This window comes from Microcaecilia unicolor, chromosome 1, assembly GCF_901765095.1.
Source record: "Microcaecilia unicolor chromosome 1, aMicUni1.1, whole genome shotgun sequence".
NCBI lineage: Eukaryota > Metazoa > Chordata > Amphibia > Gymnophiona > Siphonopidae > Microcaecilia > Microcaecilia unicolor.
The window spans coordinates 571,709,949-571,723,186 of NC_044031.1; the positions used below are offsets into that span (position 1 = coordinate 571,709,949).

The 13,238-nt window shown below is 42.8% G+C and overlaps 1 protein-coding gene across 1 annotated transcript in view; it reads left to right on the top strand.

Annotated features, from left to right (window-relative positions):
• SLC30A8 (solute carrier family 30 member 8) overlaps positions 1–13,238 on the top strand; it is a 108,437-nt gene that overhangs the window by 66,748 nt on the left and 28,451 nt on the right. Inside the window, exon 7 of the mRNA XM_030189894.1 lies at positions 6,129–6,234. Within this exon, the coding sequence (XP_030045754.1) occupies positions 6,129–6,234 (106 nt within the window). The remainder of the gene's footprint in view (positions 1–6,128; positions 6,235–13,238) is intronic.

Consider the following 13,238-nt stretch of genomic DNA (forward strand, 5'->3'; position numbering starts at 1 on the left):
GTAGGGAGCAAGAACTTAGTGGAACATGGACTTTTAAAAAGGAGATAGAGCAATAACGTTTCTAGAGGAGATAAAGCAGCTTTTAAACTAGAATGGGGGGGGGGGGGGGGGGGGGGGGGGGAGCCAAAAGTCGCCCAGGAGCACATGGTTCAGTGTGGAATATCCTTGAATTATACTATTGAAACAGGACATTTAGGGAATCCCAGTAGAGAGGCTTCAACAATGCTGAAAGTAAGCCAGATGTGCTTAATGAGAGAGCAGGATAAAGAATGCACATTATCTCTGTCAACTTCTAAGCAGCTTGTAGATCCAACTGCCTGTATACAATTTCAAGTGCCTGTATACAAATGCTAGAAGCCAAAAAAACAAGTTGGGAGAGTTAGATTATATAGCACAAAATGATTAGGTAGATATAATAGGCATCTCAGAGACTTGGTGGAAAGAGGACAAGCAATATAACAGGGTACAAATTGTATCGCAATGATCAAAAGGATCAAATTGGATGGAGGATTGTGCTTTATATTAAAAAGGGAATTGAGTAAAAAAAAAAATAAACATTCCACATGAAATAGATATAAGCATGGAATCATTATGGATAGAAATTCCATGTGTGAAGGGAAGGAATATTCGTGTAGGGCTATACTACCGTCCGCTGGGACAGAACGAACAGACAGATGAAGAAATGTTTACAGAGATTAGGAAAGCTGGAAAATTGGGAAACACTATAATAATGGGTGAATTCAATTACCACAATTCACAAACTAATCTCCACTTTTTATTCTGTATCTCCAGAAGGGTCATATAGCATAATTCACTTATTCACAAGGTGGAGAAAAAAGACTTCAGAAACCTTGAGATTCATATCCACTTGTAAGGTAAACCTTCATATCCGTGGGTGGCTCTCCCCAATCATAAGTCATCATGCTCCTTGCGGTACATGTTCGGTGTGTATGGTGATGATGGACTCTAGTCAATTTATTGACATACATACTGGTAGGATTTACACTTTGCGGGCAAACACATCCTGTAATTCCATTAATGTGATATATTTACTTAAATGTCCATGTGATTTGTTCTACATAGGACAAACCTCTAGGGCTTTGAAAACGCACCTGATAGAACATCATCACTGTATTCAAGCTGGGAAATTGAGTGAACCCCTTGTGATACATTTCTTAGGTAAATGGCATTCCTTTGCAGAGATTCACTGTATTGTTCTGGAACAATTACAGATCACTGAAAGAAGAGGAGACATAAGACGGATACTTAGATAACATGAACAAAGATGGACTTAATTCCTTACACATGGTAGCGCTGAAGGGGTTAAATGTCGCACTCGAATGGTGTCATAGATTGAAAATTAGGTGGAGTTTTTTTATGATTTATGATTGGGGAGAGCCACCCACGGATATGAAGGTTTACCTTACAAGTGGATGTGAATCTCAAGGTTTCTGAAGTCTTTTTTCTCCACCTTGTGAATAAGTGAATTATGCTATATGACCCTTCTGGAGATACAGAATAAAAAGTGGAGATTAGTTTGTGAATTGTGATTATTGACTCCACGGATTCTTGGAGTGTGGTGTGATTTCAATTACCCCAATATAGATTGGATAAATGTTACATCAGGGAGTGCCAGGGAGATAAAAGTTCTAGATGTAATAAAAAACTGCTTCTTGGAGCAACTAGTCCAGGAACTGACAAGAGGGGAAGCCATTTTGGATCTGGTCCTTGGTGGCATGCAGTGCATAGTGCAAGAGGTGGTGGTGTTGGGGCCCCTGGGAAACAGTGATCATAACATGATCAAGTTTGAGCTACTATCTGGGATGAACCCGCAAAGGAAATCTACTATAGCTGCATTTAATTTTCGAAGTAGTGACTATAATAAAATGAGGAAAATGGCTAAAAAGAAGCTAAAAGGATTGGCTGCTAAGGTTAGGACACTAATGGGCTCATTTTCAAAAGAGAAGGGTGCCCATCTTTCGACACAAATCACAAGATGGGCGTCCTTCTCCCAGGGTCGCCCAAATCAGCATAATCAAAAGCTGATTTTGGGCGCCCTCAACTGCTTTCCGTCGTGGGGACGACCAAAGTTCCAGGGGGCGTGTCGGAAGCATAGTGAAGGCAGGACTGAGGCATGCTTAACACATGGGCATCCTCGGCTGATAATGGAAAAAAGAAGGGCGTCCCTGATGAGCACTTGGCCGACTTTACTTGGTCCATTTTTTCTTGTGAACAAGCCTCAAGGTGCCCGAACTGACCAGATGACCACCGGAGGGAACTGGGGATGACCTCCCCTTACTCCCCCAGTGGTCACTAACCCCCTCCCACCCTAAAAGAAAACTTTAAAAATATTTTTTTGCCAGTCTCTATGCCAGCCTCAAATGTCATACCCAGCTCCCTGTCAGCATTATGCAGGTCCCTGGAGCAGTTTTAGTGGGCGCAGTGCACTTCAGGCAGGTGGACCCAGGCCCATCCCTCCCACCCACCTGTTACACTTGTGGTGGGTGGGAGGGCCACCACAAACCCACTGTACCCACATCTAGGTGCCCCCCTTCACTCCTTAGGGCTATGGTAGTGTTGTACAGCTGTGGGTAGTGGGTTTTGATTTTTTTGGGGGGGACGCTCAGCACCCAAGGAAAGGGATCTATGCACCTGGGAGCAATTTCTGAAGTCCACTGCAGTGCCCCCTAGGGTGCCTGGTTGGTGTCCTGGCATGTCAGGGGAACCAGTGCACTATGAATGCTGGCTCCTCTCATGACCAAAGGGCATGGATTTGGTAATTTCTGAGATGGGCGTCCTCGGTTTCCATTATCGCAGAAAACCGGGGACGACCATCTCTAAGGTCGACCTAAATGTGGAGATTTGGGCGTCCCCGACTGTATTATCAAAACTGAATTCTTTGCTTCGGCCTTTACGGAAGAAGATGCAAGAGATCTGCCTGTACCGGAAATGGTTTTCAAGATTGATGATGCAAAGGAATTGAAAGAAATCTCGGTGACCCTGGAAGATGTACTGAGCCAAACTGACAAATTAAAGAGTAGTAAATCACCTGGACCGGATGGCATACATCCAAAGGTACTCAAAGAACTCAAGCATGAAATTGCTGATCTGCTGTTAGTAATATGTAACCTGTCATTAATATTGTCCTTAGTACTTGAAGATTGGAGAGTGGTCAATGTGATGCCAATTTTTAAAAAGGGTTCCAGGGGTGATCCAGGAAATTGCAGACCGGTAAGCCCGATGTCAGTGCTGGGCAAAATAATGGAAACTATTATAAAGAATAAAATAACGGAACATATAGACAAACTGGTTTAATGGGACAGAGCATGGGTTCAGCCAAGGGAAATCTTGCCTCACTAATTTGCTTCACTTCTTTGAAGGCGTGAATAAAAATGTGGATATAGGTGAGCCGGTTGATGTAGCGAATCTAGATTTTCAGAAAGCTTTTGATTAAGTTCCTCATGAGAGATTCCTGAGAAAATTAAAGAGTCATGGGATAGGAGGCAAGGTTCTGGTGTGGATTAAGAATTGGTTTTTAGACAGAAAACAGAGGGTAGGGTTAAATGGTAATTTCTCTCAATGGAGGAGGGTAAACAGTGGAGTGCCACATGGATCAATACTGGGACCGGTGCTATTTAACAGATTTATAAATGATATGGAAATCGGAATGAAGAGTGAGGTGATTACATTTGCAAATGACATAAAACTATTCAAGGTTGTTAAAACACGTGTAGACTGTGAAATATTGCAGGAAGACCTTAGGAAACTGGAAGACTGGGCATCCAAATGACAGATTACATTTAATGTGTACAAATGCAAGGTGATGCACATTAGAAAGAGTAATCTGAATCATAGTTACCTGGGGAGGTCAGCAACCAAGAAAAAGATCTAGATGTTGTTGTAGATAATACGCTGAAATCTTCTGCTCAATGTGTGATGGTGGCCAAAAAAGCAAACAGGATGCTAGGATTTATTAGGAAAGGGATGGTGAATAAGACCGAAACTACTATAATGCCTCTGTATCGCTCAGTGGTGCGACCTCACCTTGAGTACTGTGTTCAGTTCTGGTTGCCATATCTCAAAAAAGATATTGCAGAATTAGAAAGGTTCAAAGAAGAGCGACCAAAATTTTAAAGGGGATAGAACTCCTCTCATATGAGGAAAGGCTAAAGAGCTTAGAGCTCTTCAGCTTGGAAAAGAGATGGATGAGGGGAGATATGATTGAGTTCTATAAAATCCTGAGTGGTGTAGAACGAGTAGGTACAAAAACTAGGGGATACTCAAGGAAGTTACAGGGAAATACTTTTAACTCAAAGAGGAGAAAATGTTTTTGCACTCAATGAATAATTAAGCTCTAGCACTCTTTGCCGGAAGATGTAGTAATAGCAATTAGCGTATCTGGGTTTTAAAAAGGTTTGGACAAGTTCCTGGAGGAAAACTCTATAGTCTGCTATTGAAGTGTTGCCAAGATTTGGTTTTCTGTCACGTACTTGTGACCTGGCTTGACCACTGGTGGAAACAGGATACTGGGCTAGATGGACCATTGGTCTGACCCAGTATAGCTACTCTTATGTTCTTATGTTTGCTCAGCTGAATACTGGTAGGGGTATCAGTATTTAGAGGAATGTTGTTGTTTTTTTTTACAATACTAAATTTTTCCTCATTCCTTTTTTTTTTAAAGGTTAATTTATATGGAAACTTCCTCCTACCCTTGACACTCAAAATAAAAAAGAAGTTCTCACAGCAGGAATAGTTGCTCCCTGCCTAGGGTTACCATATGTCTGGATTTACCCGGATATGTCCTCTTTTTGAGGACATGTCCGGGCGTCTGGACGGGTTTTGCCAGTCCGCCCGTTTGTCCGGATTTCTGGACAAATGGGCGGGCGGCGGGCCTATCCTAGCCTCCCTGTCCCTTACTTACTATCTACTGCCTTGGTGGTCTAGTGACCTCTTTGGGGCAGGAAAGAGCCCCCTCTTTCCTGCCCGGAACACTGCCCTTGCCCTGCATTCTGTTGACAATTAATACAGGGGTCAAAGGATGAAAGTAAAAGGTGGTAGACTCAGTGTCATGAGCTCAGTAAGGGTCAGCCCTTGGGCTGCAGCTGAGATAACCTGGCAAACCCGAGGGTTAGCTAGACCCCAAGTGGTGACAGGCAAGTCACCTGGACAGAACTAGCCACTGTTGGCTGACTAGATGCACTGAATACTAGCAATATTCACCCACCAAGAGATAGCCAGCTATCTCCCGTTAAGTGCCATTTAACCAGCTAGGAGCCATTCTTGGTCAGTTAATTGGTTTTAAATATAGGGGGGGGGGGGGGTTAGTAGAGTTTAGTAGAGGGCATGGATGGGTGGACTGGTTAGGCCATATAGCAGGGATACTCATTGTCAGTCCTCGAGGGCTACAACCCAGTCAATTTTTCAGGATTTCCACAATGAATTTGCATGAGATCTATTTGCATATAACAGTGGCAGTGTGTGCAAACAGATCTCATGCACATTCATTGGGGAAATCCTGAAAACTGGACTGGGTTGTAGCCCACTAAGAACAGACATTGAGCACTTCTACCATATGGTCTTTATCTGTCATCATTTGCACACCATTTGTCTTCTAGAATTTGCACACCAAAGATCAATCTGCTTCTAAAGCAGAATCGGTTTCTCCTGTGCTGTCAGTATTAACATGAGTACTGGTCAAGCTACAGTTCTCATACTCAAAACAGATTATTAAAAAGAGATACATGAAATTAATTACAGAGGTGTTGATTTTCAAAAAGTTAACTGGCTCACTTTAGAAGGCAGCCATATTTAGCTAAGTAAAAAAAAGGAAGAGCCAGTTAGAGCTGATTTTCTGCATTCACCAGATAAGATTAGCCATGGGACAAATTTTGACTAGCTAGATTTAGGCAACTCATCAACTTGAAACCTAGCCAGTGAGGGAGAGACAGCTGAATATTCTCCTAAAAATGATTATTTTCAATGTCCAACTGTTTCTTTATTCAAATTGATACAAGAAAAGCTATTTTGTATTCTGTCAGTTTTGAAGGGTTGACAATTACTTCTTTCAATGAAATATGTCATGATAAAATAAACTCAGAGTACTTAAGTTAAATATTTCTTATTTCCAGCCAGAGTACAAACTAGCTGACCCAATCTGCACATTTGTATTCTCTGTTTTTGTCTTGGGAACTACCATCACCAACCTGAGGGATATTTTCCTTGTGCTGATGGAGGGTAAGAACTCCACTTTGTAGCTATTTTTAGAATTATTGTTTTATGTATGCAAATTATTTGTCTGCTATGTTCTGTAATAGTCCTAAAGAAGTCTGCTAATCCCGTGAACCCTTGGCTATTTCTACAGTTGTCATGAATTTTTTTTTAAATCCAAAGACATTATTTTCAAATGTTGCTGATGGCACTTGGGAGCTTATGAACAAATGTGTTAATGTCTGTGTAAAGTGAACATTAATGTGACCATTAACATAAGAACATAAGCATTGCCATACTGAGACAAACCAAAAGCCCATTAAGCCCAGTATCCTGTTTCCAACAGTGGGCCAATGCAGGTCATAAGCACCTGGCAAGATCCCAAAAGAGTAAAACAGATTTTATGCTGTTTATCCTAGAAATAAGCAGTAGATTTTCCCAAGTCCATCTTAATAATGGCTTTTGGACTTTTCTTTCAGGAAATTATCCAAACCTTTTTTAAACCTAGTTAAGCTAACTGCTTTTACTACATTCTCTGGCAAATCTCCCTCCAAACACAAATACTGGCCTGTGTGCCCTGCCATGTAAAACCCTCCGCCTATATGAAGAATAGACAAGTATGTTCCACCTCTGTCTCCCTCCTCAAACACAATTATAGCCATCTAGAACCACTCCATCCTCATAAACACAACTGTATATAACCCATTTTTCTGTATGTATTAATCTTAGCAGAGATTAAAGGATCTAGCTTCAGAGGCTGCAACAAAATTAAAGCCTCCATCATCACACATTCTTACTCTCCACATTGCAGGCAGGGGCGTATCTGCGTGGGGCCTCAGGGGCCTGGGCCCCCGCAGATTTTGCCCTGGACCCCCCTACCGCCATCAACTCTCCCCCGCTGCCGTTCTTACTTTTGCTGGCGGGGGACCCCAACCCCCGCCAGCCGAGGTCTGCTTCCACCTGCCGCTGCCGTAAAAACATCTTCTTCAGCCGGCGGGGGACCCCAAACCCCCGCCAGCCGCCCCGCGGTGTTTGAAATTCATCTTCGGCCTCCGTGGCCGTGCTGCTGTGATAGGCGCTGTTGAAATCCACTTCGGAGTCTGACGTTGTTGTACGTTGTACGTGCTGCGACGTCAGACTCCGAAGTGGATTTCAACAGCGCCTATCACAGCAGCACGGCCACGGAGGCCGAAGATGAATTTCAAACACCGCGGGGCGGCTGGCGGGGGTTTGGGGTCCCCCGCCGGCTGAAGAAGATGTTTTTACGGCAGCGGCAGGTGGAAGCAGACCTCGGCTGGCGGGGGTTGGGGTCCCCCGCCAGCAAAAGTAAGAACGGCAGCGGGGGAGGGTTGGCGGCGGGAGGGGGGTGGAGAGAGTCACATTGGTGGCGGTGGGGGCTCGGCGGTGGGGGGGGCGGCGGCGGCGGGGGGGGGGGGGCTAAAATGTGCCCCCTCCCTCTGGCTCTGGCCCCCCCTACCGCCGGAGTCCAGATACGCCCCTGATTGCAGGTATTCCAAACCAAAGACCATAGTAAGGAAAAGATGAAAATGGCACAGAGAAAGCCAAGTCACACTTCTCAAACAAATTCCACAGTTTCCAATCCTTAGCCCTTATTGATTTCTGAAGTCAGAACACACAAAATCAGCTGTCAAATGTGTAGAAAACTGGTTTATATAGAAACAGAGAAAATTACAGGCAAATAAAGACCATTATGACCTATCCAGTTTGTCTGTCATACCATCTACTATCCCTTCCTATCCCTTAGAGATCCCATGAGCTTGAACCCTGCTCGCTTGAATTCAGATACAGTCTTTGTCTTCACTACCTCCACCGGAAGGCTGTTCCACACATCCATCACCCTTTCCATAAAGAAGTATATTCCTTAGATTACCACTGAGGCTATCCCCTTTCACCATTATCCTATGTCGCCTTATTCCAGAGCGTTCTTTCAATTGAGACTTGCCTCCTGTGCATTTATGCCACAGTAGTATTTAATTGATTATGGTATCTTCCCTTTCCCACCTTTCTTCCAGAGTGTATATATTGAAATCTTTAAGTCTGTTCCCATACGCTTTATGACAAAAACCACTGACCATTTTTGTAGCCTCCCTCTGGACTGACTTCATCCTGTTTATATCTTTTTGAAGGTGCGGTCTCCAGAATTGTACATAGTACTCTAAATGGGATCTCCCCAGAGACTTATACAGAGGCATTATCACCTCCTTTTTCCTGCTGGCCATTATATGCGCCCAAGCTTCTGGCTTTTATTATTACCTTTTCTACCTGCGTGGCCACATTAAGATTATTAGATACGTTTGTCCCCAAGTCCCGCCCTGCATCTTCTATACTATGCTGCTCCTTTGAGTTTTTACAAACCTGATGCATGCCCGTACACTTTTTAGCATTGAGGGGGGAAGTTATAGTAGGTCAATAACCCATATTATTTGCCCCTTGATGTGACTTAAAGGGCACTTATGCAAGTTATCGTGCCCTAATCCTACATTATCTAAGTTTCCATGGGGTACATAGGAATGAGATGCAATTGCAAGTAAAGCAACACATTACTATGTACCCCATGTACACTGGCAGTGTGTTCCAAATTCGCATCTTAAAGGGACCTTTGGTGCTGTCAGGCACCCGAGGAGCATCCCCACTCCCCTGATCAGAAGTCTTACCCCCAAAAGAACCTCCTTGATCCCACCCCCCCCCCATGGGCCAACCAGTACAATTCTTGGTGGTCCAGTGGTCGTCAGGCAGGATCAATTTCCAGTTTCTCTTGCCCTTGCCAATGGCTTCCCCCAGAATTTTATTTATTTATTTGTTGCATTTGTATCCCAAATTATCCCACCTCTTTGCTGGTGAACCCCGTTGTAGGGTATCACTAGGAGTCATATTTCCATATAAGGGTGTGATGCAGGCAGTTGTACATCACAGAGCTGGAAGTCAATGAGTGGCAAGGTCCTGGTTCAGTCCTTCTCCTTTCTTTTGAGTGTCAGGAATGAATGGTAGTGGTAGCAGCACACCAGTGAGAAGACACCTGGTGGGCTGGGCCTGGATGCAGCAACAAGGGCACTCAGGAGTAGGCCAGCGGAGGCATGAGCAGTCCATAGTGTGTGCACCATACCAAGGACAGTGTATTTGAGCCCCTCCACAACTATACTCTGTGTGACCACACCACTCACACAGCCCTTGGTGTGGCCCTTTCTTCAGCACATACCAAAAGAGACATGAAGGGGCATTTTCGAAAGAAACGTCTATGTTTGGATTTGGACGTCTTTGTAAGACGTCCAAATACGGGGGTGGGGAAAACCATATTTTCAAAAGAGGATGGACGTCCATCTTTTGTTTCAAAATACCAAGGACATCTTTGAATTTGGACGTCCTTAGACATGAACGTCTTTGACTTTCAGCGATTTTCGAAACCAAAGACGTCCATGTCAAAAACGTTGAAATGCAAACCATTTGAACGTGGGAGGAGTCCGCATTTCTAGTGCACTGGTCCCCCTGATACGCCAGGACACCAATTAGGCACCCTAGGGGGCACTGCAGTAGACTTCATAAAATGCTCCCAGGTACATAGCTCCCTTACCTTGTGTACTGAGCCCCCCAAAACCCACTATCCACAACTGTACACCACTACCATAGCCCTTATGGGTGAAGGGGGGCACCTAGATATGAGTACAGTGGATTTCAGGTGGGTTTTGGAGGGCTTGCTGTTTCCTCCACAAATGTAACAGGTAGGGTGGGTATGGGCTTGGGTTCGCCTGTATGAAGTGCACTGCAGTACTCACTAAAACTGCTCCAGGGACCTGCATGCGCTGTCGTGGACCTGAGTATGACATCTGAGGCTGGCACAAAATATTTTTAAATATGTGTTTTGAGGGTGGGAGGGGGTTAGTGACCACTGGGGGAGTAACGGGAGGTCATCCCTGATTCCCTCCGGTGGTCATCTGGTTATTTTGGGCACCTTTTTGTTCCTTATTCGTAAAAAAACCACGTCCGGGTGAAAACATTCAAGTTTTACTTTAGGACATCCTTGTTTTCTTCGATTATGGCTCAAAGACATCCAAGTCTTAGGCACGCCCAAGTCCCGCCTTCACCATGCCTCCGACACGCCCCCTTGAAATTTGGACATCCTTGCGACGGACTGCAGTTGGAGACGTCCAAAATTGGGTTTCAATTATACCGATTTGGACGTCCCTAGGAGATGGATGTCCATGTTCCGATTTATGTCGAAAGATGGACGTCCATCTCTTTCGAAAATGGGCCTGTTAGCCTCCCACTATTCCCAAAACAGCTTTTCTCCTTTAATCACAGAAAACTAAAGAAAATTTTCTCGATATTCAAAAGCATTTAACCAGCCAGGATCGGCACCTGGCTGGTTAAATGCCCCATAACTGGCTATTCGGCAATATTCAGTGGGGGATAGCCGGTTATCTCCTACCGACATAACCAGCTATCTGCCAATTTTCAGCCCCATTTTAGCAGCTATATTTGGCTGCGTGAATAATGGGAGAGCTGTGGCCAGTTAGAAGATAACCGTTAAGTCTGAATATCAAGATAGCCGGTTATCTTCTAACTGACCAAAAATAGACTGGATATTCAATGCCTGTCACCGTAAACAGTCCAGCATTGAATATCCGGAATTAGCGGTGATTGTGGGAGTTAGTCAGGCTAACTCTCATGGTCTGAATATCAGCCCCAATATCTTTATCCTTCTTCATATACAAAATTCACTTCTATACCCTATTGGATAACAATATCCCAGGATCAGGATCCTATCCCCGTGATACAAGAACACTCAGACTTCCAGTGCTGCTCATAAGTCTCCTATTGATTCACTTCAAAAGGCGATTGGAGAGTAATCCTTTTTGTAAATGGAAAGAAGTACCTTCTCTTTTCCCCTCCTTTGGAACACCAGATAACTTAGCCCCCTTGGCTGCCTCTCATTGTTCCCTCCAGTCAACAATCATCAGAGTCTCACTAAAATTCAATTTTATAATTCTGCCCTAATGTTGGGAATGGACACTCACTCTTGATACTCAGAACCTTCTCAGACTGGCAAAGCTCCCTAGTTTATCCAGTGAACTCCAAAATTCCTCAGAATCATCATATGGGACCCCCATAGATGGGCTTCCATAGCTTCCATACATCTAAAGTCTTTAAAGAGGCCTCCAAGTCATGAAACACCTACCTTAGACCCCAATTAAGGTTGCTAAAAGTCCCCCAAACCTTCAACAACAGGAAGAAGCCAATTTCTTTCCTGCTGAATTTGACATTAAATCTAAAACTGCACCTCTGATACTGACTTATTTGCAAGTGCATCATGCTGATATAGATTGATATAGCAGCTCCCAGTTTATTTAGATTCTTAATAGTAGAAGTATTTAAGTAGGAAGTACTGTGACTATTATTTTCAAGAGCTATTCTGGAACTAATATTCAAAAGATTTGTCAGGGTAATTTTTGGAGTTACTCAAATCAGGGTATGAAAATCCATCTTCCTTTCCCAACCCACCTTTCTTTCCCTTCTTATTCATTATGAATGAGTGATCTACCCTCTTTCCTATCAATTTTGTAGTTCCTTTCCTTTTTTCTTATATTTTCTTTATTGTGAACCGCTGAGATCTGCCAGCTAGCCATGACAGTATAGTAAATTTTAATAAACCATAACCCACCCACCAATCCACAGCTGCTGATTGGTTAGATTTTGTCCACTAATATACCAAAACATGTAGGGCTAGTTAAAAATGCAAGCACTCAAAAATGCAAAAACACTTTTACTAGAAACAAAACTTATCTTAAACATTAAACAAATCTAGTTCCTAAAAACCTTTATTTCAAAAGAAAGGATGAAAAGTCTCAGAGTGCTCAGGCTCAAATTATTTTTAAAACCTTTCTAGTGCAGCACGATCATAGATATAAAACTCTTTATACATTAATTTGCATTTAAACAATAAAAATCAAAAACACATTTTAATAATGTCAATATCAAAAACTTCTCAAATTTGTGTGAAAAAAAAAATCATTCTTATGGATCTAGGTCCATGTCTGATGGACTAAAAAAAAAAAAGTGATCCAAATACATTGGGAAAAGCCTGCATATGTATGTGCTAAGCCCATTTTATAGTCAGTCTTCAAAAATCCAACATCATCATAACATGTCTAGGAACGTCTATATCGAGACCTCAACAGTGACTTTTTACACAAAAGGCACTCTCCCTGTGATTCACTGTACTCGTCATCAGTCTTACACTTTATTCTTGCAAACTGTTTACAATTTTTTCTACATTTTGTCAAAAAATCTTTAAATACAACAACACTTAGCCTATTTCATGCTGATTAGCTGCATGCTATTTGAGAAAGCTGGGATGAAGTCAAAGTAAACATGAAAAAATAAATGTAAAATCTGTAAAGTGCTTTGATAAATATTGAAGTACCAAGTGCATTGCCTAAGTGTGTTTAGAAAGTGCATTAAAATGAAATGGCAAGTGCCTTTTCAAATATGAATATAATAATCATCTATTGAATGTCTTGTAGATGAAGAATGAATATAAAGTGCCAAGTGCATTCCAAATATTGAAAGTGCAACCATGTACAACAGAAACAACACATTCTCTACCATGTGAAAAGAAGACCAATTAATAGTAGGAACTGCAACAAGAAGACCCACTTCTTTCTCCCTTGTTCTCCCTAGCTTTTCCTCCACCAACTCAAATTTGTCTATCAAGTACTGAGCAAATTCATCAGGTTTTGGGCCCACATCTTGAATGCACTTATCTTGGCCACAAGTCAAAACTCTTTAACAATTGCAAATAACTCCTTTGGATTGTGTTTAGCAATACTGATCATAGGGCCATGTTTACTAAGCTGCACTAGAGGCGTGTAGCCTGCGCTAACCATGTGGATGCTCATAATATTCCTATGGGCTTCTACATAGTTAGTATGTGCTAAATTTTAGCACGTGCTAAAAACGCTAGCACACCTTAGTAAACAGAGTCCTTAGTTTTGTAATAATTATAGCGCTTATTC